Source organism: Manis javanica, chromosome 3, assembly GCF_040802235.1.
Source record: "Manis javanica isolate MJ-LG chromosome 3, MJ_LKY, whole genome shotgun sequence".
NCBI lineage: Eukaryota > Metazoa > Chordata > Mammalia > Pholidota > Manidae > Manis > Manis javanica.
Window position 1 is genome coordinate 151,278,138 of NC_133158.1, and position 27,450 is coordinate 151,305,587.

A 27,450-nucleotide genomic window follows, 5' to 3' on the forward strand; every position below is an offset into this window, starting at 1 on the left:
GCAATGGAAATTTCCTCATCACAAAGTCACTCTGCTATTCTTTTTACTTTGGCAACATGTTAAATACACTTTTCTGAAATATTTAAATTGTGCTATTTAATAGCCAATGTTCTTAAGCCCCATTATGAAGTGTTATCTAAATTCCTGAACACAGATTCCACTGATCAGTTATGAGTTAGCAAAAACAGTTGTCATTCAGTTTGTCTTTAAAATACAAAGTGCAATTTACACAGTGAATCAAGGAAAAATGTATGATCTTTCAAGTTCTACCAAATTTAACAACTTTATTATACTACTGAGCAGTCAGTAAATAAACATTTCCTGAGCAAAATCTGAGTGCAAATATTTTAATTTTATAGACAGTTTACTGGGAAAATACTGAACATCTAATATATGGTCCAAATAATATATTTTGGTATAAAGGAGAAAAAAATATATTTTAAACTATTGAGAGCATTTATGAAGCAAGATGAGCATTATCTCTGCTTTCCTGTATCTTACATTCCCCTTTGTTCTATATCACTATTTTTTTCCTACAATTACAACACAGAAAGTGATAATACTATCAGAATTATGATTGTGAATAGCTAGTAATTTTTAGCATTTTTTCTATGCTCTAAGCAATGTGCTGAAGTACTTAAATCTTAAAACAAAAAATAATGTTTGGCATCTTGTCATAAACAAGCAGAAAATATGACTACATATAAAGAAAGGTCTTCAGACATTGTACCAGACAGTATAGGACACCGATCACTGTCCGAAGAGAACAAAGCAAGGGGATCCCCTGCTGGCGCAGCTCCTGCCTGGAGGGATGTTCGTAACCAAAGACTAAGAAAAGGGGCTTGGAGCAGACTGTGGGAGGCTAAGCTGCGTGGACAAAGATTGGATCAGGGAACGAGAAGCAGTAGAAGTTTACAAGGTAGAACACTTGATAGAAGGAGATACGCAGAGAAACATCTCCACAAACCTGAACAGGGTTTCTGAGTCTTGGCTGCATTCTGAGCTGCATATCCTCAAGGAGAAATACCACAAGGTGGAGAAAGAACAACTACCATGCACTGTGAAACTGCAGAACTCCAGGAAATCATACAGGGCTGAGATGTTTGAGACCTCACCATCCAGAGTAGAGTCCTTGTTGATCACCTGGGGCTTTTAGGAGAGAGCCTAGCGGAGTCACATATGAAGAAAAGCCACAATAGACCCAGTTTACCAAAGCTTTAAATATTTAACAAATCTTAAGCCAAACCTGATGGAAACAAACTGGCCCCTAACTTGACTATTGCTAAACAAAAAAGGAAACCAACAGAATTCCAATAGTTAACTCTGTAACATTCATAATATTAAGCATCTAATTATAATTACTAAATATGTTTAAAAAATGTTACCCATAACAACAAACTTTTATCAAAAGAAATAGACTCAGGAATGAATCAACAGATATTTATTTTAAAACAGCCATTATTAATAAGGTCAGGGATTTCATCAAAAAGGCAAAAATAATGAGGAGAGAAGCAAAAAATATAGAAAAGAACCAAGTGGAAATTCTAAAGCTGAGTGAGAAGTAAAACAAGTGAAATGAAAACTTCAGTGTAACAATAAATAAAAGATCAAACACTATAGAAGGAAATAGTAATTATTTTAAAAACAGGACATAAACTATCAATCTCAAGTAAACAGAGGAAAAAAAGACTAAAAAATCTTTTACTTCAAACTATAATATGAATAATGTCTCAAAGGAGTAAAATTAAAATTGTAAAATGACTTGATTATTTTATGCAGAATAGTAGAAGTTTATTTTGTCACTAAATTGTTTTGTTAACTTTGTGCTTTTGACATACTTAAATCCTTTTTGAAAAGATTCCTTTAACTACCATAGTTTATTGCTATACATTTATATATTATTTATTTTAAATATTTGTCTTTGGAAACTTATGATTAATACCTTGACTCCTCTAATAACTATTGTTCCTCTTGATTGTATCTTTCCCATATAAAGGTCTCAAATTCAGAATAAAACTATCAAGGTGTATTTTCTATCTAAACTGTTTTTGGATTTTCTAATATGGCCATTAGGTAACACAGGATTTGGTCCTTCATGCTTTAAAAAAAAAAGTAAGAAGTTGAAAAAGCACAAAATATCAATCACAATATAAATTAGACACAGGGATGAAAGTACAGCATAGAGAATATAGTCAATCATTCTGTAACATTTTTCTATGTTGACAAATAATAATTATACTAGTTGGGGTAAGCATTTGATAATGGAGATAAACTGTCAAAATAAGACAGTAAGAATTGGTTTGTTTAAACTTCTCTACAGTTTAGCTGTCAAAACTGTCTGAAAGCTCTTGGATTAACTGGGGCTTGCGTTTTCCATATTGATTAGATTTTTACTACAGGTTTTCCTGTAGCCAACTAATATACTGATTTGCTGTTCTATAACCGATTTCAACATGCAGAAAAGACATTGTTCCATGGAATGCACCTTCTATATGGTTATGGGTCACTCTTACTCCAGAATTCTGAAGTCGAGTAACATACATAAGTCCATCATCTCTTAAGACATCATATTGGCAGGTGATAACATAGGTCGGGGGTAAACCACGCAACTTGCTGTCATCAGCCAGCAAAGGTGAAGCTCTCACATCTAAGAGCCCTGGATATTTTTTAGTGAGCTCTGAACTACTGTAAGTCGGTTTCTTATAAACATGTCCTTTCTTGAACTTCTCAGGGAGCAAGGAACTCCAGTTAACAAACTTGAACAGATGACTTGATTCCAAAGGTATGTGTTGGTTGGAAAGCATTGCTTTCTCGAGTGATCTATCTGTAGTAAAATATTCACTCCAGAGCCTGACCATTAGTGATTTGGGCAGAATTGGAAAGTGTGAATTCTCTCGATATGATGGTGAATCTGTATCAAAATTCTGAAGGGCAGGATATATTAAAGACTGTATCTTGGGTTTGCTCTTGACATCTGGGTCTTCTAAGAGCTGAAAAAAATTAGAATATGTTGCTGTAAATAAATCATTTTCACTAAAAAAATTAAAATAGCCACAATACAAAATGTATTATTAAATGCAAAATCCTTAAAAATATAACATAATAATGGAGCCAAGATGGCAGCGTGAGTAGAGCAGCAGAAATATCCTCCCAAAACCACATATATTTTTGAAAATACAACAAATACAACACTTCCTAAAAGAGAGACCAGAAGACACAGGACAACAGCCAGACTACATCCACACCTGCGAGAACCCAGCGCCTTGCAAAGGGGGTAAGATACAACCCACAGCCCGATGGGACCTGAGCGCCCCTCACCCCAGGCCCCTGGTGGGAGGAGAGGATTCGGAGCAGGGAGGGAGAGGGAGCCCAGGACTGCTAAACACCCAGCCCTAGTCATCCGCACCGGAGCGCAGACACACAGTGCGTGTGTGGGGTGCTGGAAACTAGGGAAACAGGACAGTAAGACCTGTGAGTGGGTCCACGCAGCCAGCACCCCTGGGACAAAGAAAAGTGAGTGCTTTTTGAAAGTCTTAAAGGGACAGGGACCCCACAGCTGGACGGAAGCATCCCGGGACACTTAGTCCAGCAGCTGGGAATCCTGGGGAACTCTGGGCACTCTAACCCCCTGGGCAGCAGAGCAGGTCAGAGGCCCTTCACAGAGATAAACAGCCTCCTGGCCGTTTCCCCTCCGATGCGGCTCCTCCATATCAGAGCAGTAGCCTGAGGCAGGCCACACCCACAGCAAATGTGGAGCTAAACTCCATAGAGGCCGGGCAAGAATCAGAAGCCCCATCTGCTAGCAACTGCCCAGCACAAGCTGCTAGAGGTCGCTGTTCTCCAAGGAGAGGAAGGCCACAAACCAACAAGAAGGGACGTTCTCCAGCCATCACTTGCGCCAGCTTCACAAACTATTTCTATAGCAATGAAAAGGCAGAAAAATTTGATACAGAGCAAAATCACAACTCCTGAGGAGATAGATCTAACCAGTCTTCCTGAAAAAGAATTCAAAATAAAAATCATAAACATGTTGACAGAGCTGCAGAGAAATATACAAGAGCTAAGGGATGATGTCCGGAGGGAGATTACAGAAGTGAAACAATCTCTGGAAGGATTTATAAGCAGAATGGATAAGATGGAAGAGGTCATTGATGGAATAGAAACCAGAGAACAGGAACGCATAGAACCTGATGCAGAGAGAGATAAAAGGATCCCCAGGAATGAAACAATATTAAGAGAACTGTGTGACCAATCCAAAAGGAACAATATCCGATTTCTAGGGGTACCAGAAGAAGAAGAGAGAGAAAAAGGGATAGAAATTGTCTTCGAAGAAATAATTGCTGAAAACTTCCCCAAACTGGGGGAGGAAATAGTTGCTCAGACTACGGAAGCACACAGAAATCTCAACAGAAGGGACCCAAAGAGGACAACACCAAGACACATAATAATTAAAATGGCAAAGATCAAGGACAAGGACAGAGTATTAAAGGCAGCAAGAGAGAGAAAAAAGGTCACCTACAAAGGAAAACCGATCAGGCTATCATCAGACTTCTCAACAGAAACCTTACAGCCCAGAAGAGAATGGCAGGACATATTTAATGCAATGAAATAGAAGGCCCTTGAACCAAGGGTCAGTATCCAGAATGATTATCATTTAAATATGAAGTAGGGATTAAACAATTCCCAGACAAGCAAAAGTTGAGGGAATTTGCCTCCCACAAACCACCTCTACAAGGTATTTTAGAGGGACTGCTCTAGATGGGAGCACTCCTAAAAAGAGCGCAGAACAAAATGCCCAACATATGAAGAATGGAGGAGGAGGAATAAGAAGGGAGAGAAATAATGATCAGAATGTGTTTAGAATAGCTCAATAAGTGAGTTAAGTTAGACAGTAAGGTAGTAAAGAAGCCAGTCTTCAACCTTTGGTAACCACAAATCTAAAGCCTGCAATGGCAATAAGTACATACCTTTCAATAATCACCCTAAATGTAAATGGACTGAATGCACCAATTAAAAGACACAGAGTAATAGAATGGATAAAAAAGCAAGACCCATCTATCTGCTGCTTACAACAGACCCATCTCAAACCCGAAGACATGCACAGATTAAAAGTAAAGGGATGGAAAAATATATTTCATGCAAACTACAGGGAGAAAAAAGCAGGTGTTGCAATACTAGTATCAGACAAAATAGACGACAAAACAAAGAAAGTAACAAGAGATAAAGAATGACACTACATAATGATAAAGGGCTCAGTCCAACAAGAGGATATAAACATTATAAACCTATATGCACCCAATACAGGAGCACCAATGTATGTGAAACAAATACTAACAGAATTAAAGGAGGAAATAGAATGCAATGCATTCATTATGGGAGACTTTAACACACCACTCACTCCAAAGGACTGAGACAGAAAATAAGTAAGGACACAGAGGCACTGAACAACACACTAGAACAGATGGACCTAATAGACATCTACAGAACTCTACATACACATTCTTCTCAAATCCACATGGAACATCTCCAGGACAGACCACATACTAGGTCACAAAAAGAGCCTCAGTAAATTCCAAAAGATTGAAATCCTACCAACCAACTTTTCAGACCACAAAGGTATAAAACTAGAAATAAATTGTACAAAGAAAGCAAAAAGGCTCATGAACACATGGAGGCTTTACAACACGCTTCTAAATAATCAATGGACCAATGACGAAATTAAAATGGAGATCCAGCAATATATAGAAACAAATGACAACAACAACACAAAGCCCCAACTTCTGTGGGACGCAGGACAAGCAGTCTTAAGAGGAAAGTATATAGCAATCCAGGCAAATTTAAAGAAGGAAGAACAATCCCTAATGAATAGTCTAATGTCACAATTATCGAAATTGGAAAAAGAAGAACAAATGAGGCCTAAGGTCAGCAGACAGAGGGACATAATAAAGATCAGAGAAGAAATAAATAAAATTGAGAAGAATAAAACAATAGAAAGAATCAATGAAACCAAGAGCTGGTTCTTTGAGAAAATAAACAAAATAGATAAGCCTCTAGCCAGACTTATTAAGAGAAAAAGAGAGTCAACACACATCAACAGAATCAGAAACGAGAAAGGAAAAATCACGACAGACCCCACAGAAATACAAAGAATTATTAGAGAATACTATGAAAACCTATATGCTAACAAGCTGGAAAACCTAGGAGAAATGGACAACTTCCTAGAAAAATACAACCTTCCAAGACTGACCCAGAAAGAAACAGAAAATCTAAACAGACAAATTACCAGCAAAGAAATTGAAGCGTAATCAAAAAACTACCCAAGAATAAAAACCCCGGGCCAGATGGATTTACCTCAAAATTTTATCAGACATACAGAGAAGACATAATACCCATTCTCCTTAACGTTTTCCAAAAAACAGAAGAGGAGGGAATACTCCTAAACTTATTCTATGAAGCCAACATCACCCTAATACCAAAACCAGGCAAAGACCCCACCAAAAAAGAAAACTACAGACCAATATCCCTGATGAATATGAAGTTGATGCAAAAATACTCAACAAAATGTTAGCAAACCAAATTCAAAAATACATCAAAAGGATCATACACCATGACCAAGTGGGATTCATCTCAGGGATGCAAGGATGGTACCAACATTCGAAAACCCATCAACATCATCCACCACATCAACAAAAAGAAGGACAAAAACCACATGATCATCTCCGTAGATGCTGAAAAAGCATTTGACAAAATTCAACATCCATTCATGATAAAAACTCTCAACAAAATGGGCATAGAGGGCAAGTACCTCAACATAATAAAGGCCATATATGATAAACCCACAGCTAACATCATACTGAAGAGGAAGAGGCTGAAAGCTTTTCCTTTGAGATCAGGAACAAGACAGGGATGCCCCCTCTCCCCACTGTTATTCAACATATTACTGGAGGTTCTAGCCACAGCAATTAGACAAAACAAAGAAATACAAGGAATCCAGATTGGTAAAGAAGAAGTCAAACTGTCATTATTTGATGATGACATGATATTGCACATAAAAAACCCTAAAGACTCCACTCCAAAACTACTAGAACTAATATAGGAATTCAGAAAAATTGCAGGACACAAAATTAACACACAGAAATCTGTAACTTTCCTATACACTAACAATGAACTAATAGAAAGAGAAATCAGGAAAACAATTCCATTCAGAAGAGCATCAAAAAGAATAAAATACCTAGGAATAAACTTAACCAAGGAAATGAAAGACCTATACCCTGAAAGCTACAAGACACTCTTAAGAGAAATTAAAGAGGACACTAACAAATGGAAACTCATCCCATGCTCCTGGCTAGGAAGAATTAATATCATCAAAATGGCCATCCTGCCCAAATCAATATACAGATTTGATGCAATTGGTATCGAATTACCAATAGCATTCTTCAATGAACTGGAACAAATAGTTCAAAAATTCATATGGAACCACCAAAGACCCCAAATAGCCAAAGCAATCCTGAGAAGGAAGAATAAAGTGGGGGTATCTCGCTCCCCAACTTCAAGCTCTACTACAAAGCCACAGTAATCAAGGCAGTTTGGTACTGGCACAAGAACAGAGCCACAGACCAGTGGAACAGAATAGAGACTCCAAACATTAACCCAAACATATATGGCCAATTAATATATGATAAAGGAGCCATGGACATACAATGGGGAAATGACAGTCTCTTCAACAGCTGGTGCTGGCAAAACTGGACAGCTACATGTAAGAGAATGAAACCGGATCACTGTCTAACACCATACACAAAAGTAAATTTGAAATGGATCAAAGACCTGAATATAAGTCATGAAACCATAAAACTATTAGAAAGAAATCATAGGCAAAAAACCTCATGGACATAAACATGAGTGACTTCTTCATGAATATATCTCCCCGACAAGGGAAACATAAGCAAAAATGAACAAGTGGGACTATATCAAGCTAAAAAGCTTCTGTACAGCAAAGGACACCAACAATAGAACAAAAAGGTATCCTACAGTATGGGAGAATATATTGATAAATGACAGATCCGATAAAGGGTTGACATCGAAAATATATTAAGAGCTCACACACCTCAACAAACAAAAAGCAAATAATCCAATTAAAAAATGGGCAGAGGATATGAAAAGACACTTCTCCAAAGAAGAAATTCACATGGCCAACAGACACATGAAAAGATGCTCCACATCGCTTGTCATCAGAGAAATGCAAATTAAAACCCAATGAGATATCACCTCACACCAGTAAGGATCGCCACCATCCAAAAGACAAACAACAACAAATGTTGGTGAGGCTGTGGAGAAAGGGGAACCCTCCTACACTGCTGGTGGGAATGTAAACTAGTTTAACCATTGTGAAAAGCAGTATGGAGGTTCCTTAAAATGCTGAAAATAGAAATACCATTTGACCCAGGAATTCCACTTCTAGGAATTTACCCTAAGAATGCAGCAGCCCAGTTTGAAAAGACATATGCACCCCTATGTTTATTGCTGCACTATTTACAATAGCCAAGATATGGAAGCAACCTAAATGTCCATCAGTAGATGAATGGATAAAGAAGATGTGGTACATATACACAATGGAATATTACTCAGCCATAAGAAAAAACAGATCCTACCATTCGCAACAACATGGATGGAGCTAGAGGGTATTATGCTTAGTGAAATAAGCCAGGTGGAGAAAGACAAGTACCAAATGATTTCACTCATATGTGGAGTATAAGAACAAAGGGAAACTGAAGGAACAAAACAGCAGCAGAATCACAGAACCCAAGAATGGACTAATAGTTACCAAAGGGAAAGGGACTGGGAAGGATGGGTGGGAAGGAAGGGACAAGGGTGCGGTAAAAGAAAGGGGGCATTACGATTAGCATGTATAGTGTGTGTGGGGGCACGGGGAGGGCTGTGAAACAGAGAAGACAAGTAGTGATTTTACAGCATCTTACTACACAGATGGACAGTGACTGTGAAGGGGTATGTGGGGGGGACTAGATGAAGGGGGGAGCCTAGTAATCATAATGTTCTTCATGTAATTATAGATTAATGATACCAAAATAAAAATAAATAAAAATAAAAGATACTGAAAAAATATATATATATAACATAATGCACATCTTGATAAAAGTCTTAATATTAATTTTTAGTACTAGATGTTCAAAGTTGAATGTTTTAATTTTCCAAAACAAAGAGCAAGTACCACTCTCTTCATAAAATATAATAGAGGATCTTTTATTGTAATTTGAATTTCATACTAATGTAACCAGACTTCCAATAGGAGGCATTGCACATATGTGATCCTCTTTCTCATTATTAATAAATATTTCAACTATCTTAGTTTGTCAACAAGCATCGAGATATGAGGGACTACTATTTCCTTAGCTCTGATAGTGAAATGTTAGATCTTGGAGAATCTAAATATTGTGGAACTATTAATTTATAAATTTTTGAGCTCTGCTCAGTCTTAGAAAGTCTAGTCTCTTTTTTCTCCCAGGAACAATAGAATTTGACAGTTTTTATCCAAGGTAATTTTGCTTTTGCTACTGGGACTAAATGTACTGGTCAGCAAACATGTATCTAATAACCTTGCTTTTTTTTTTCGTACAATGTTTGTATAAGTTTAGTTACCATTTTCACACTTTCAAAGGCTGTCTTTTCCCAAACACTACCAACTTTATCTTGTATACATCTGAAGCACTAGTATAATCAAGAAGAGAAAAACGGATTATCCCACTGAAAAAATGGTATTGCTGTTATCAGTGAGAGCCCTGGCCAGAACTTCTGGTACACTTTTGTTTTGAACAGAAGTAGTGGTAGTGTGTAGCCAGTTTCAAAGAGAAAGCTTTTAACTAACCATTAAATGTGATGTTTCCTGTGTTTTTGCTTACATACTTTTCAAATTTAGGAACTTTGCTTCTATTCCTTGTTTGCTAATTTGTTTCATTTTTATCAATATTGAATATTATCTGTAAAAACTCATGATTTTCTCCTTTAAACAAGTAAATTTGGAGTGTATTAATAGTTGTTCTCATATTAAATCTACACTCCACTAGAATATACTGAAGGTGATTGTGATATATTACCTTTTAATGTTGCTGCTTTGTTTGATAGTATCTTAGTTTAGGATTATGTATCTACATTAAAAAATGTGAATGCTATTTTGACTTCTCAAACTTACCTTGTCAGGTTGAAAATCAAGGTAAGTTAGCTTCTCAAAATGCAACTTTTGCTACTTTTTGGAATTTTCTTTTTAGGAGTAGAGATATTTTTTAAATAGTTGTTAGAATTTGTGTTTGAAACTGTTTGATCCTGGAGTGTATATGTGTGTGAATATATTAAAAGTATTTAAATTACTTCATCATAATAAGATAATCGTTATTTTCTATTTCTTCTTGTGTTGGTATGTTTTTCAATGAACCATTCCATTTTGTCTAAATTTAAATGTATTGCAGTAAATGTGTTCAAAGTATGTTTTTGTATTTTTAATACCTGCAAGATTTTTATAGCCCTTTGTTCATTCCTTATATCGTTTTATTATCTCCCTCTTTTTCTTAGTCTTACCAGAGAAAAATCAATTTTACTACTTTTTTCAAGGAATTACATTTACTGATTTTGTTGATCCTATTGTTTAATTTCATTTTTTATGTTTTTCCCTCTTTTCTCTCTCATCTTTCCCTCTACTTTTCAGACACCATTTTTTTCTCTTAATTGTAAGAAATGGATGCTTATTTGTTAATTTCAGTTATTTTTGTATATTAAGATTATATTTTTCTCTGGATATTTATATGTATTTCATAGAACATAATATGCAACATTTTTATTATAATGTAGTTCAAAATATTTCAAATTCCATAGATTTCTTTCAGACTTGGATTATTAAGAAATGAATATCTTAATTTCAAAGCATGTGCAGTTTTCCAGTTATATTTTGTTGTTAATTCAAAATGTAATGGAAACTGTGGACAGAGAATATAACCAAAATAATTTGACTTCTTGAATTTCACTGTGCACACAAATCATGTGGAATTCTTGTAGTATGCATATGGTTAATTCCAGAAGTCTGTGGTTAAGACCCATGATTTTACATTCCTAAGAAGGCTAATGCTGCTAATCCACAGATTATAATATGAAAAGCAGGGATCTATATGGTTTCAGTCCTTTGATATTGACTGACACTTGGTTAATAATACCTGTATGTAGAATTTTTTTAAATGTTTTGTATGTTTGAAAAGAATATACATTCTACTATTTTCTTTCATTATTTCAAATTTGCTAGTTATGTTTTCTAACAATTATTGAAAGAGAGTAGTAAAATTCTCCCACTTTTGCTATTAATTTATTGATTTTTCCTTTATTTCTATCAGTTTGCTTTATGTATTTGAGACTATGTTATTAGGTGTATATAAATTGATGTTATTTTTCATCTTCTAGGTGAATGGAATTAATAATAAGAATGTTGTATATTAACTCTAGTAATAGTTTTTGCCTCTAAGATTATTTAACATATTTGGTTTAAATTTACAATCTATTATTATGCTTTCTATTTGTCTCACCTGTTCTACAATTTTTTTCCCTCTCACATTATTTTGGTATATTGTTTTACTCCATTTTCCTGTGATATATTTTAAGAATTTTTTTATAGGTTACACTAAAGATTACAATAAAATCCATTAATTTATCAATGTCTAATACTGTTATATCTTATCTTCTTGGACAATATAGAAAGTTGTTAAAATACTTTAATATTTTTACTAGTTCCTGGATGTACTGGCTATTTTAAACCTCAGTGATATAATTATTATTGTTATATATAGCCAATATTCATATTCTGGTTTATCAATGTATTTACCACTTTTTTTTCTTGCTCTTTATTTCTTCCTGCCTCTTTGATCTTCCATCTGGGATTAATGTCTTTCTGCTTGAAATATCTTCTCCAGAATCCAAAGTGTCAGTATGCTTGTGAATTTTCTTGAATTTTGTCAAAAAATGTCATTTTGTCCTCAGACATGAAAGATATATTCATTTTAGTCTTGTTCACCATATTCTTGGTGTCTATACTGTATTTTTATTTCCTATCTTTCAATCTCTCTGTTCAATATTATATTAAATCATTTTTCTGACCTTTTTCCAATCTGCTGTGTTGTTGTATTGCAGTCAGTATACTCACAAACACTTTTGCGGCAACACAAAATATGGACTCTAGTGTAAACTATGGACTTATGGTGATCAGGATGTGCCAATGTAAGTTTGTCAACTGTAACAAATGTACCACTCTGGTGGGAATGTTAATAATGGGGGAGGCTTTGCAAGTAAGAAGACTGAGGCTATACTGGAAATTTCTTACCTTTCTCTTAATTTTGCTCTCAGCTTAAAACTGCTCTAAAAATATAAAATTATTTAAAAAACCTATATTGAGCATTTAATTTTTATGGTTAATGTTTTCATATTTTGAAGTTTTATTTCTTTATTTTTCAAATCTCTCATATCACTTTAGAGTTCCTCCTTCCAAAAACATACAAGTACTAAAATATATTTTTACTTTTATTAAACATATTCTATTTAAACATTTTTGTAATGATAACAAGATCTGAATCTGGGTGTTTCTATTACTTAATTACTATTTCCCTCTTTGGCTGTGTTCCTGGTTAACATCAACTTTCTACTGATTATTCAAATTAAAAAAAGTATTCTTAGGAATCACTTGAGAACTAGGATCAGGGCACCTTCTCTTAGTAATAAGCTATATTTAGTCCTGGCAAATACATACACATACTATACTATATTACAATATACAATATTCTGAATATACTGATTATATATAATATTCTGATTTCCTGATTATAGTTATTGCTATATTTACTGACTTTCCCTTATTCAAAAGTTCAGTATAGTATATAGGAAATTGTATGAGCATATTATATTAAAAAAAGCATTAAAGTATGAAATTATTCTTCTCAATATTTCCTAAATAAGTGAAAGCAAAATTATTGGTATCTTATAAGTTAAATGAATGTACCAAATATTATTATACATAAGATAAAAGAAAACATAATAAATGAAATGGTGATAAAAGAAAACATAACACATGAAAATAATCAGTCTTACCTGCTGAGTCACTGCTGCAGCTAAATTACCGCCAGCGCTGTCTCCAGAAATACCAACTCTCCCAGGATCTACACCATAGCTTTTAAGAACTTCCGGGTGTAAAAACCATTTTAAAGCAGTGTATACATCTTCAAATTGAACTGGGAAATGATACCTTGGGGCTAGTCTGTAGCTGTTGATGGAAAAACAGTGTTTCCTTAATTTTTGATTTTTTACTTATGTACCAAGCAAGGCAGGTACTCCCAATCCAAAATAAACAGTAAAATTTTGTTCTTACCAACATAATATTTGGGTATTTTCTATTAATCGGAAGATATTTTTCCTAATCATGAAATCTGACTGGCAATGACTAAACATTGTAATCTTTACAAACAAAATAAAAATTTTGTATGCTAAATATGGTTCAATCTTAGGGAAATACTGCTTAGCTGTCATCTCTTCCCAGCTAAAAACTTTTCAAGAATGATTTTTGTGTCCATTGCTAATCTTTTTCAGTAATCAGTTATTATTATTACTTATTCACATCTCCAAAATTACTTTTCCAACCTTACCAAAATATTCCCATTTGACATATAACCATCACTCTATTCATCCATAAATTCTGCTTTTTCTTGTATAAGTTTAAGTAGGTTCTCACAGACAGTGTGCTCTATAGAAAATTCACAGGCTTTTTCTATTCTTCCTCAAGTGTGCTCTAGACTGTAATTTGAAATGTGTTCTTAACTTCTACAGCTCATTTAGATAATAGTTGCTTTCATCAGTGGATTACCAGATGCTAGGCACCATTCCAAGCACTGTAAATGTATTATAACATTTAATCCCATATCAGTGCTGAAATGTGCAGCTTTTTATTAGAAGTTACATAAGTTTGCAGAGCCTACATTTTATCCCAGTCAACTGGCTCCAAAGCTATCACCCTTTTTTGTTTGTTTGTTTGTTTAAGTATAACTGATGGGCAATATATTAGTTTCAGGTGTTTAACATAGTGATCCAATATTTGTATACACTGAAATTGTCACTACTACAGTCTAGTTATTATCTTTCACCTTACAAAGTTAATTCAATATTACTAACTATATTCCCCCATCCCATACACTCCATCCTCCTATTTATTTTATAACTGGAAATTTGTACTTCTTGATCCCCTTCACCCATTTTTGCCTCCCCCGAACCCCCTCACCTATTGAAACTGCAAGTCATTTTTCTGTATCTATGAGTCAGTTTGTTTTGTTCTGTTTTTGAGATTAAAATATAAGCTAATAAAACAGTATTTGTCTTTCTCTGTCTGATTTACTTCATGTAGCATAATACCCTTAAGGTCCATCTACATTGTTGCAAATGGCAAGATTTCATTCTTGTTATGGTTGAGTAGTATTCCACTGCATGTATATAATCTCACATCCTCTTTATCCATTCATCCAATGATGGACAGTTTTTTCCATATCTCAGCTATTTAAATAGTGCTGCAATGAACACAAGAGTGCACATATCTTTTCCAATTAGTTTTCATTTTCTTTGGCTCCTTCTAATCAAGCTTTTTCTTGCTTTCAGGTGTCTCTTGAACCTTAGTCATCACTTACCACCTGACTTACTCTTAATATGTCCCATTGTTGAGGATGTGCCAAGACCTGCCAGTGACGTAAAGGGAGCGATCTCATTTTTGCACTTAGATTCAGGCTAACTGGAAGACAGATGCTCAGGCAGCAGCTTTTAAAGTATGCAAATATATATAGTCCTGTGTGGCAGCAGTCATAATCCTTGTCTGCCTCCAGACCAGGAGATCTGGAAGTCTACTCTAGATGACAGTTGCAAAAATGAGGCTACAAGGAGTGTATAAGCTCCTTTCTGTGGAGTCTTGAGCTGTAGTGAGACCAAGGAGGTGTCTCTCTACTTACATTCCCTGAGAGCACCTCCTTAGCCTCTAGATGTGTGAGAAACTTGAAGCCTATCCCTCAGGCCAAAACTCCAGACTAAGTAAATAAGGCTTTTTCACAGGAAGACTGGGATTGTGTTTCATTCTGCTGTCTGTGCAGTGCCCTGGGGATAGTGGCCTTCCAAGAAGTGTCTTTCTGATTGTTACAGTCCTGGGAGCTCTGGAATTCCAGTGCATCTGACAACCAGGGCCAGGTGATCAAGGGGAGTCCCCCATGTGATATGAAATTGTATGCAACTCTTGGATATGAGAGACTGTTTTAAAGTTTGATTTTCCTTTTTAACTAATGAACTCTTGAACTTGGCCAGAATAGCTAACTGTTTTACAAGCAATTACTCATCAAATCCAACAGAACAACTGACATTCAGGCCATAAAACTATTGACGTGAACTTTATGATGACAGAATAGTTAACTAATACAAATCAAGAATAGTTTGGTTTAATAAAACCAATGCAGTTGATCAGAGGGTAATCACAAGTGGTTCAACTGGTTAGCACCAAACTAACAGATTTTTGTCTCTTCTTTATCTAAATCATGTAATTACCTCCACTTGTTTCTCATGAAAGCCTCTCCCTTGCTCTCCCCAATGAAAGGGACACTTTTTGGTGACTCCAGTATTGTGTTCCCTGAATTGCAATTCTGAGACCCCCAAAGTAAAAGTCCTTTATTTTTTTTCAGTTTTGCCTTCTTCCTTGGTTGACTTTGGTTTGCACACACTGGCTAGCTTTAGCCAGGCAGTGGGAGAGCACAGAGGGCAGGCAAACTCAGGTTTTTTTGTGAGACTGGTGTCTCCGTCTCTCCTACCAGTCTTGATGGGGTCTTCTTGTCCTTTGTCATGGAAGACAGTTCACCTAGCTTTCAGATCTTTTTCAGAGGGAAATGACCCATATGTAGCTGTAAATTTGGTATGTCCTTGGGAGGAGATGATTCAGGATCTTCCTATGCCACCATAGTGGACTTGCTCCTAAAGTCCTCATCCTTAATACTCTGCTAACTAATGGGAAAACAAATCCAGAGGTGGTAGTCAAGATTTGATACTATAGGTTAATTTCACTTGAACAATTTCTTGATTCTCTGACCTTTGTTCGTCCTTGACCTGTATGTATACATCTTTTCTCTCTGACACTGGGCTGGATAGCCTCTGACATTAGGTCTCTTTGTCCATACTCAGTGTCATCAGTGATAGAGATTGATTTTTAACATAATAAAATGCTCAATATGGTTGAGTGGATATCAGTATGTGAAGCATCTGGCCTAAAATCAAACCAACAAAACTCTTACTTGGTTGATATGACAACTGCATCAAGCCTGTTTGCTGTCCATCTTGACAGAATGTCATAAGCATTAAAAGCTGAAATAAAAGAAAAATATACTGAAATATTAATGAGAATTGAAAAAGCTTCTGTTAAGAATAAAGGTTAATGGGATTACTTTATATTTCTTTCATCTATCTTGAACTACTGCATAAAGAAAAAAGCTAATATTAGGTTCATGTTGATCACTGGACATAGATCTCAGTAGAATATGAATTATTCCTCTCAGTGATCCTTTTACTTGCCCTTGATCAGCTTTCCTTCCCATTTACCAAATTTCTGAATAGTATATTCCAAATTGTCTTGGTTTAGCTATCCTGTTATGTGATTGCCATGTAGTTAGAGTATGGGAATACAAATTTGAAGAGACATGTTCTTTGACTTTAAGGAGCTCACCTTTATGGGGGCTGGGGCAGAGATAGAGATCAACAACAGAAATACAAAAAATAGTTCCCTAAATTGAGGTGAGTAGACAGCAGTGTTGAGATACAGGTAAGATCCCTTATTACCTGTTTGGGGGATGTGGGAAGAATTTTTAAAGGATTTGAGAAGACTAGAGACTGCACAGATGCTTTTCCAGGAAGTGTATAGATGTTTTTCTAGGAAAACTGTGTGTGTGTGTGTGAGAGAGAGAGAGAGAGAGAGAGAGAGAGAGAGAGAGAGAGAGAGTGTGTGTGTGTGTGTGTGTGTGTGTGTGTGTGTGTGTGTGTGTGTGTGTGTATGTGTGTGTATTTGGGTTTGATTCTTATTCAGGGACAGCTTTAGGAAAACAGTTTGAAGAGCAAAAAAGCTTTGAGTAGTAGGGCCCATTTGAAAGACAAACTGGTTAAAAAAAATCAGAAACACCATTTGATCAACAGCAGCTGACAACAACTCTTATTCATAGACATCACTGAGCAGTACCCTCTAAATTGCTTTTTACACCCTCACTGCCAACATACAATTTCTCTACTGATCCTCTTTCTCTTCCTTCTCATTGGTAAGACTTCTCCTTCTGCTTGTTGGCAATCCCTCTAGTTCCCTACCACTGCATCTGGGACTATGCAGCCTTAGTCATCAAACCCAGTTCTTCAAATACTGCTATTAACTGTTTTTTTTTTTTAACTCAGCTTGCATACATATTTACAACCCTCACACACTGAAATAAAAAGTACATACTATCATATTTGTATTTCCTTTCTGTTTGACTCCTTTTACCTCATTTTCTCTCCTCCATGAAGCTTCTTGAAAACACTGCTTTAATTTTCCCATCACTCTTTCACTATCCACCCATCAGAACTGCATGAACATCCTACCATTCTATAATTTCTGTCCTCACACAATAAGAGTCTTCAAATCTATGAGGCATTTTTTCAGGATCACTCCACCACTTGGTACTGCTACCTCCACCCTCTTTCTTAATATTTTCTTCTCTCTTGGTTTCCCTTGTATCTCTGAATATTCTTAGTCACTTGACTAAGTCACTTTTTCCTTCACCATTTTAAATTAGTTTCAAGCCAGCCCTCTCTAAATTACCTAACCTAGAACAGTGGCAATCAGAACCCCCTTTGGGCCTAGGCAACTGAGGCCCCTCTTAGAAGGACTGCTGGGACATCCTCTGGCTGCCTTCTTCTCTGGAGGACTCAGATCCAGGAGAGAGAAGTGGCCTGCCTTCCCTCGTAGCCGACACTCCCAGTACTCCAGAGTTTGAGACTTGGACAGCTTTTCTGCTTTTACTTGAACTGAAGTATTTTTCTGAAGTGAATTTTGTTCTGGGAAAGGGATAGAAGTGTTTTTTGAGAAAAGAAATGAAAAGGAAAAGAGAGGACAACATCCAGACCACATCCATACCTGCAAGAACCCAGCGCCTTGCGAAGGGGGTAAGATACAAGCCCCGACGCGGCGGGACCCGAGCGCATCTCCCACCAGCTCCCGGCGGGTGGAAAGAAACCAGAGCGGTTTTTTTTTTGGCGAGTGCTTTTTGGAAGCCTTAAAGGGATGGGCCCCCATTGCTAGGGAGGCAGGGTGGCGGGACCGGTGAGCAGGTGCCTGGGACCAGCGCCTGAGGACAAAGAATATCCCGCGTTCCTCCGTGCAGGACCCGCGGGCGGGTGCCTGAGACCAGCGCCTGAGGACGGAGGAAATCGCGCGTTTTTCCCCTTTTTTTTTCTCTTTTTGGCGAGCGCTTTTTGGAAGCCTTAAAGGGACAGGGACCCCGGTGCTAGGGAGGCAGGGTGGTGGGACTGGTGAGCGGGTGCCTGGGACCGGCGCCTGAGGACAAAGAATATCCCATGTTTTTCCCTGCGGGACCGGTGGGCGGGTGCCTGAGACCGGCACTTGAGGACAGAGGAAATTGCGCGTTTTTCCCCTTTTTTTTCTACTCTTTTCTATGAGTGCTTTTTGGAAGCCTAAAAGGGACAGGGACCCCGGTGCTAGGGAGGCAGGGCGGCAGGACTGGTGAGCGGGTGCCTGGGACCAGCACCTGAGGACAAAGAATATCCTGCGTTTTTCCCTGTGGGACGGGTGGGTGGGTGCCTGAGACCGGCACCTGAGGACGGGGGAAATCGCGTGTTTTTCCCCTTTTTTTCCTCTCTTTTTGGCGACTGCTTTTTGGAAGCCTTAAAGGGACAGGGACCCCAGTGCTACGGAGGCAGGGCGGCGGGACTGGTGAGTGGGTGCCTGGGACCAGCGCCTGAGGACAAAGAATATAGAGCGTTCCTTCCCTGCGGGACCGGTGGGTGGGTGCTTTTTGGAAGCCTTGAAAGGACAGGGACCCTGGTGCTAGGGAGACAGGGCAGCAGGACCAGTGAGCGGGTGCCTGGGACAGGCACATGAGGACAAAAAAAAAAAAAAAAAAAATCGCGTTTTTTTCCTTTTTTTTTTTTTCTTTCTCTTCCCTCTCTCATTGTTGCTGTTGTTGTTTTGGTTTCGAGAGTGCTTTTTGGAAGTCTTAAAGGGGCAGGACAGGTCACGTAGACCAGAGGCAGGGAATCTGGGGATCTCTGGGCACTCTAAACCCCTGGGCAGCAGGGAGCACAGAGGCCCCTTACGGAGATAAATAGCCTCCCGGCCGCTCCCCCTCCAACGGGGCTCCACTACTTTGGAGGAACAGCCCCAGCCAGGCCAAGCCCACAGCAACAGCGGAGATAAACCCCAAAGCAACTGGGCAGGAAGCAGAAGCCCTGTCTGCGCACAGCTGCCCAGCACAAGCCACTAGAGGTCGCTATTCTCCCAGGAAAAGGCTACAAACCAACAAGAAGGGAAGCTCTACCAGCGGTCACTTGTACCAGCTCTGCAAACTATCTCTATCACCATGAAAAGGCAAAATTACAGGCAGACAAAGATCACAGAGCCAACACCTGAGAAGGAGACAGACCTAACTAGTCCTCCTGAAAAAGAATTCAAAATAAAAATCATGAACATGCTGACAGAGATGCAGAGAAAAATGCAAGAGCAATGGGATGAGATGCAGAGAAAAATGCAAGAGCAGTGGGATGAGATGCAGAGAAAAATGCAAGAGCAGTGGGATGAAGTCTGGAAGGAGATCACAGATGTCAGGAAAGAGATCACAGAAGTGAAACAATCCCTGGAAGGATTTATAAGCAGAATGGATAAGATGCAAGAGGCCATTGAAGGAATAGAAGCCAGAGAACAGGAACGTATAGAAGCTGACATAGAGAGAGATAAAAGGATCTCCAGGAATGAAACAACACTAAGAGAAATATGTGACCAATACAAAAGGAATAATATTCGTATTATAGGGGTACCAGAAGAAGAAGAAAGAGGAAAAGGGATAGAAAGTGTCTTTGAAGAAATAATTGCTGAAAACTTCCCCAAATTGGGGGAGGAAATAATCGAACAGACCATGGAATTACACAGAACCCCCAACAGAAAGGATCCAAGGAGAACACCACCAAGACACATAGTAATTAAAATGGCAAGGATCAAGGACAAGGGAAGAGTTTTAAAGGCAGCTAGAGAGAAAAAGGTCACCTATAAAGGAAAACCCATCAGGCTAACATCAGACTTCTCGAAAGAAACCCTACAGGCCAGAAGAGAATGGCATGATATACTTAATGCAATGAAACAGAAGGGCCTTGAACCAAGGATACTGTATCCAGCACGACTATCATTTAAATATGATGGTGGGATTAAACAATTCCCAGACAAGCAAAAGCTGAGGGAATTTGCTTCCCACAAACCACCTCTACAGGGCATCCTACAGGGACTGCTCTAGATGGGAGCACCCCTAAAAAGAGCACGGAAAAAAACACACAACATATGAAGAATGGAGGAGGAGGAATAAGAAGGGAGAGAAGAAAAGAATCTCCAGACAGTGTATATAACAGCTCAATAAGCGAGCTAAGTTAGGCAGTAAGATACTAAAGAAGCTAACCTTGAACCTTTGGTAACCACGAATCTAAAGCCTGCAATGGCAATAAGTACATATCTCTCAATAGTCACCCTAAATGTAAATGGACTTAATGTACCAATCAAAAGACACAGAGTAATAGAATGGATAAAAAAGCAAGACCCATCTATATGCTGCTTACAAGAAACTCACCTTAAACCCAAAGATAAGCATAGACTAAAAGTCAAGGGATGGAAAAACATATTTCAGGCAAACAACAGTGAGAAGAAAGCAGGGCTTGCAGTACTAATATCAGACAAAATAGACTTCAAAACAAAGAAAGTAACAAGAGATAAAGAAGGCCACTACATAATGATAAAGGGCTCAGTCCAACAAGAGGATATAACCATTCTAAATATATATGCACCCAATACAGGAGCACGAGCATATGTGAAGCAAATACTAACAGAACTAAAGAGGGAAATAGACTGCAATGCTTTCATTTTAGGACACTTCAACACACCACTCACCCCAAAGGATAGATCCACCGGGAAGAAAATAAGTAAGGACACACAGGCACTGAACAACACACTAGAACAGATGGACCTAATACACATCTACAGAACTCTACATCCAAAAGCAAAAGCAACAGGATATACATTCTTCTCAAGTGCACATGGAACATTCTCCAGAATAGACCACATACTAGCTCACAAAAAGAGCCTTAGTAAACTCCAAAATATTGAAATTCTACCAACCAATTTTTCAGACCACAAAGGTATAAAAGTAGAAATAAATTCTACAAAGAAAACAAAAAGGCTCACAAACACATGGAGGCTTAACAACATGCTACTAAATAATCAATGGATCAATGAACAAATCAAAATAGAGATCAAGGAATATATAGAAACAAATGAGAACAACAACACTAAGCCCCAACTTCTGTGGGACACAGCAAAAGCAGTCTTAAGAGGAAAGTATATAGCAATCCAGGCACACTTGAAGAAGGAAGAACAATCCCAAATGAATAGTCTAACATCACAATTATCAAAACTGGAAAAAGAAGAACAAATGAGGCCTAAAGTCAGCAGAAGGAGGAACATAATAAAGATCAGAGAAGAAATAAACAAAATTGAGAAGAATAAAACAATAGCAAAAATCAACAAAACCAAGAGCTGGTTCTTCGAGAAAATAAACAAAATAGATAAGCCTCTAGCCCAACTTATTAAGAGAAAAAGAGAATCAACATAAATCAACATAATCAGAAATGAGAATGGAAAAATCACGACAGACTACACAGAAATACAAAGATTTATTAAAGACTACTATGAAAACCTATATGCCAACAAGCTGGAAAACCTAGAAGAAATGGACAACTTCCTAGAAAAATACAACCTCCCAAGACTGACTAAGGAAGAAACACAAAAGTTAAACAAACCAATTACGAGCAAAGAAATTGAAACAGTAATCAAAAAACTACCCAAGAACAAAACCCCAGGGCCGGACGGATTTACCTCGGAATTTTATGAGACACACAGAGAAGACATAATACCCATTCTCCTTAAAGTGTTCCAAAAAATAGAAGAAGAGGGAATACTCCCAAACTCATTCTATGAAGCCAACATCACCCTAATACCAAAACCAGGCAAAGACCCCACCAAAAAAGAAAATTACAGACCAATATCCCTGATGAATGTAGATGCAAAAATACTCAATAAAATAATATTAGCAAACAGAATTCAACAGTATATCAAAAGGATCATACACCATGACCAAGTGGGGTTCATCCCACGGATGCAAGGATGGTACAACATTCGAAAATCCATCAACATCATCCACCACATCAACAAAAAGAAGGACAAAAACCACATGATCATCTCCATAGATGCTGAAAAAGCATTTGACAAAATTCAACATCCATTCATGATAAAAACTCTCAGCAAAATGGGAATAGAGGGCAAGTACCTCAACATAATAAAGGCCATATATGATAAACCCACAGCCAGCATTATACTGAACAGCGAGAAGCTGAAAGCATTTCCACTGAGATCGGGAACCAGACAGGGATGCCCACTCTCCCCACTGCTATTTAACATAGTACTGGAGGTCCTAGCCACGGCAATCAGAAAAAACAAAGAAATACAAGGAATCCAGATTGATAAAGAATAACTTAAACTGTCACTATTTGCAGATGATATGATACTGTACATAAAAAACCCTAAAGACTCCACTCCAAAACTACTAGAACTGATATCGGAATACAGCAAAGTTGCAGGATACAAAATTAACACACAGAAATCTGTAGCTTTCCTATACACTAACAACGAATCAATAGAAAGAGAAATCAGGAAAACAATTCCATTCACCATTGCATCAATAAGAATAAAATACCTAGGAATAAACCTAACCAAAGAAGTGAAAGACTTATACCCTGAAAACTACAAGTCACTCTTAAGAGAAATTAAAGGGGACACTAATAAATGGAAACTCATCCCATGCTCCTGGCTAGGAAGAATTAATATCGTCAAAATGGCCATCCTGCCCAACGCAATATACAGATTTGATGCAATCCCTCTCAAATTACCAGCAACATTCTTCAATGAATTGGAACAAATAATTCAAAAATTCATATGGAAACACCAAAGACCCCGAATAGCCAAAGCAATCCTGAAAAAGAAGAATAAAGTAGGGGGGATCTCACTCCCCAACTTCAAGCTCTACTACAAAGCCATAGTAATCAAGACAATTTGGTACTGGCACAAGAACAGAGCCACAGACCAGTGGAACAGATTAGAGACTCCAGAAATTAACCCTAACATATATGGTCAATTAATATTTGATAAAGGAGCCATGGACATACAATGGCAAAATGACAGTCTCTTCAACAGATGGTGCTGGCAAAACTGGACAGCTATATGTAGGAGAATGAAACTGGACCATTGTCTAACCCCATATACAAAGGTAAACTCAAAATGGATCAAAGACCTGAATGTAAGTCATGAAACCATTAAACTCTTGGAAAAAAACATAGGCAAAAACATCTTAGACATAAACATGAGTGATCTCTTCTTGAACATATCTCCCTGGGCAAGGAAAACAACAGCAAAAATGAGCAAGTGGGACTACATTAAGCTGAAAAGCTTCTGTATAGCGAAAGACACCATCAATAGAACAAAAAGGAACCCTACAGTATGGGAGAATATATTTGAAAATGACAGATCCGATAAAGGCTTGACGTCCAGAATATATAAAGAGCTCACACGCCTCAACAAACAAAAAACAAATAACCCAATTAAAAAATGGGCAGAGGAACTGAACAGTTCTCCAAAAAAGAAATACAGATGGCCAAGAGACACATGAAAAGATGCTCCACATCGCTAATTATCAGAGAAATGCAGATTAAAACTACAAAGAGGTATCACCTCACACCAGTAAGGATAGCTGCCATCCAAAAGACAAACAACAACAAATGTTGGTGAGGCTGTGGAGAAAAGGGGAACCCTCCTACACTGCTGGTGGGAATATAAATTAGTTCAACCATTGTGGAAAGCAGTATGGAGGTTCATCAAAATGCTCAAAACAGACCTACCATTTGACCCAGGAATTCCACTCCTAGGAATTTACCCTAAGAACGCAGCAATCAAGTTTGAGAAAGACAGATGCACCCCTATGTTTATCGCAGCACTATTTACAATAGCCAAGAATTGGAAGCAACCTAAATGTCCATCGGTAGATGAATGGATAAAGAAGATGTGGTACATATACACAATGGAATACTACTCAGCCATAAGAAGTGGAAAAATCCAACCATTTGCAGCAACATGGATGGAGCTGGAGAGTATTATGCTCAGTGAAATAAGCCAAGCGGAGAAAGAGAAATACCAAATGATTTCACTCATCTGAGGAGTATAGGAACAAAGGAAAAACTGAAGGAACAAAACAGCAGCAGAATTACAGAACCCAAAAATGGACTAACAGGTACCAAAGGGAAAGGAACTGGGGAGGATGGGTGGGCAGGGACGGATAAGGGGGGGGAAGAAGAAGGGGGGTATTAAGATTAGCATGCATGGTGGGGAGGGAGAAAGGGGAGGGTGGGCTGCACAACATAGAGAGGACAAGTAGTGACTCTACAACATTTTGCTAAGCTGATGGACAGTAACCGTAATGTGGTTGTTAGGGGGGACCTGATATAGGGGAGAGCATAGTAAACATAGTATTCTTTATGTAAGTGTAGATTAAAAATTAAAAAAAAAAAGAAAAGAAATGAAAGAAAGAAAAGGGGGATTACTCCTTAACAGGATAAAACTATTGGTAAATCAAAGATGAACGCATGCTTTAAATATCCTTAATGTTGATCACTTAAAGGGTGTCAGATGATCAGCTATGGAGGTACTCTTTTCTGATAATATTCCTTTCTCTTAATTAAAAAAAAAGCAGTTACTGTGTGCTGACCTCCAATGAGTTCTGCACAGTGGTATAGAGGGCATGTCAAAGTGTGGGCAAAGGGTCTGTTTGTTTCTACGCAGAAGATCAAGGCCTAGCTTGGATACCCAGAAAATGAACTAAGATACGATATGAGGAGGAGCTTCCGGCATCAGCACTCTCTGGAAGACTTGTGCCGGGGGATGATCATCAAAAAGCCTCCACAGGGATCCGGACGATGCTGCGGTTGTGGCTGCATCCAGCCCACCGTCTCCTGGACTTGCCATAAGAATGAGGAGGGAGATGTCTACACTGGCATGTGCATACAGTGAGACAATGAATTTGACCGGATCTGTACTGTTGGAACTCAACCAGGAGTTGGGAGGGGTGCAAGTTGTAGCACTCCAAAATCTCATGACTATGGACTATCTATGGTTAAAAGAACATATGGGATGTGAACAGATCCCAGAAAAGAGCTGCTTTAATTTGTCTGATGGTTCAAGTACAGTTGGACAATATCCATCATATCATAGATAAATTTTCACAAATGCCTAGGGTGCCTAAATGGTTTTCTTGGCTTCACTGGAGATGGATGGTAATTATAGATTTGCTTTGTTTATGTCACCGTATTCCTATTATGTTAATATGTGTGTGCAAATTAGTTAGTAGTTTAAAACCTATACATACTTAAGGTACTATACAAGAAGATATGTCAAAGAAATAATCAATCCTCCCATGTTTCCTTCATATGCTACATCTATAGCTTTTCTTCTTCCTTCCTAATTACAACCCTTAAATAGAATTCGTGCCTCATATAGAATTTACCGAGTATCATAATTCCTCCAGGTGGTAAAGATACCTCGAGACAAGTGCTGGGCATAGAAGCCACAGGGCATAAATCTGCAAAGAAGTAAAAAGCTAACCTTTGCAAACAATATGGCTTCTCTCTCACTTACCAACTTTACATTTCCCTGTATGGCCCCAGAAGATGACTGGTTAGCCAGAGACGGGTAAGATTCCTCAAGGGAGGAACAACCTAAGACAGGCACAGTCGCAGGGGGCCATCAGGTGAGAAATTGGGGATCAACAGAGGTGAGGCTCTGAACCTCACCCCCCCTGCTTTGAGAGAAATCTTCTGCATCCGTGGATGTCTTGCTGCCCTTGTCTAGCCTGGATTAATACTTAGTCCATGGGCACACACCTGATCATCTGATCATCTACATTTGCCTTCTTACAGCACTAAACTATGTTTTCTACCTTTATCTTGCATCTACCTACCACTTCAGCATTTTATTAAAAATAAAAATAATAATAATAATAGGAGAAATGTGGGATCAACATATAAATCTAGTACAAAAATCAAATGAATATTCATATTTGACCTGATTGTTTATAGGTCATATTGCATGATCAAAACCGAAAGTTTCTGTGATGAATGCCCTTGTACTGTTCACCATGTAAGAATTTATTCACTATGTAAGAATTCGTTCACCATGTAAGAACTTGTTCGTTATGCTTCAGAAGATTGGAGACTGACGAGAATTAGGCTTGAGATGGATTAATGATTGTACATTGAGCGTTGACCCCCCATACTGAATTTTATTGTTGTTAACAACCATTTGATCAATAAATATGAGAGATGCCCTCTCAAAAAAAAAAAAAAAAAAAAAAAGTAAGCCAGCAATCAACTGTACTGAAATCACATGAGATACTTATTACCAGCTTCCTGTGTATTTTTCTAGAATCTGTTCAAACAAACCCCCCAGGTGATTTCTATGATGTTATGCACAATAAAATTTGAGTCATTGCTCTGTAAAGAGAAAAAACGAATGTTTCCCTACATTAAAGATGGTCCTAATCAGAAAAAAAAAAAAAAAAAAAGGAAAAGAGACAACCCATTATTTAGTTCTATACTGTCAAGCAGGAGACAATGTAAAGAAAGTAAACTGTACCTTAATACTTAAGTTCAGTAGATGGAAATTTCATAGTCTTTCCACCTCTATCTAGACACCTTAGAAAAACATATTTGGAAAAGAATTATTTGATTCTTGAGGGAAAAATAAGATAATTTCAGCAATTTTGTTGGCTAGTTAGAAATACAAAGTGATTTTTATATTTGCTTAAGGAGCGTAATCTTCATGCCAGAAAATCTGTAAATTCTTCAGTGAGTGGTAGGGTCAGAACCATAATATTTTTAATAAACATTTTTAAATTTCAAGTGTTAATTAACTTATTTACACTGAGATTTCAGTAACTCCATTAATTCACGTTGCTTTAATGAAATGAATTTCAGAAGCAGGAGTATGATATTTAATTTGTA

At 37.6% G+C, this 27,450-nt stretch overlaps 1 protein-coding gene across 1 annotated transcript in view; it reads right to left on the reverse strand.

Moving 5' to 3' along the window:
• Window positions 1-331: 331 nt before the first annotated feature.
• Window positions 332-27,450, reverse strand: part of AADAC (arylacetamide deacetylase) — a 42,328-nt gene continuing 15,209 nt past the window's right edge. The window contains exons 3-5 of the mRNA XM_037008230.2: window positions 16,347-16,416; window positions 13,132-13,303; window positions 332-2,990 (exon numbers count right to left, since the gene is read on the reverse strand). Of these exons, the coding sequence (XP_036864125.1) occupies window positions 2,394-2,990; window positions 13,132-13,303; window positions 16,347-16,416 (839 nt within the window). The 3' untranslated portion in view covers window positions 332-2,393. The remainder of the gene's footprint in view (window positions 2,991-13,131; window positions 13,304-16,346; window positions 16,417-27,450) is intronic.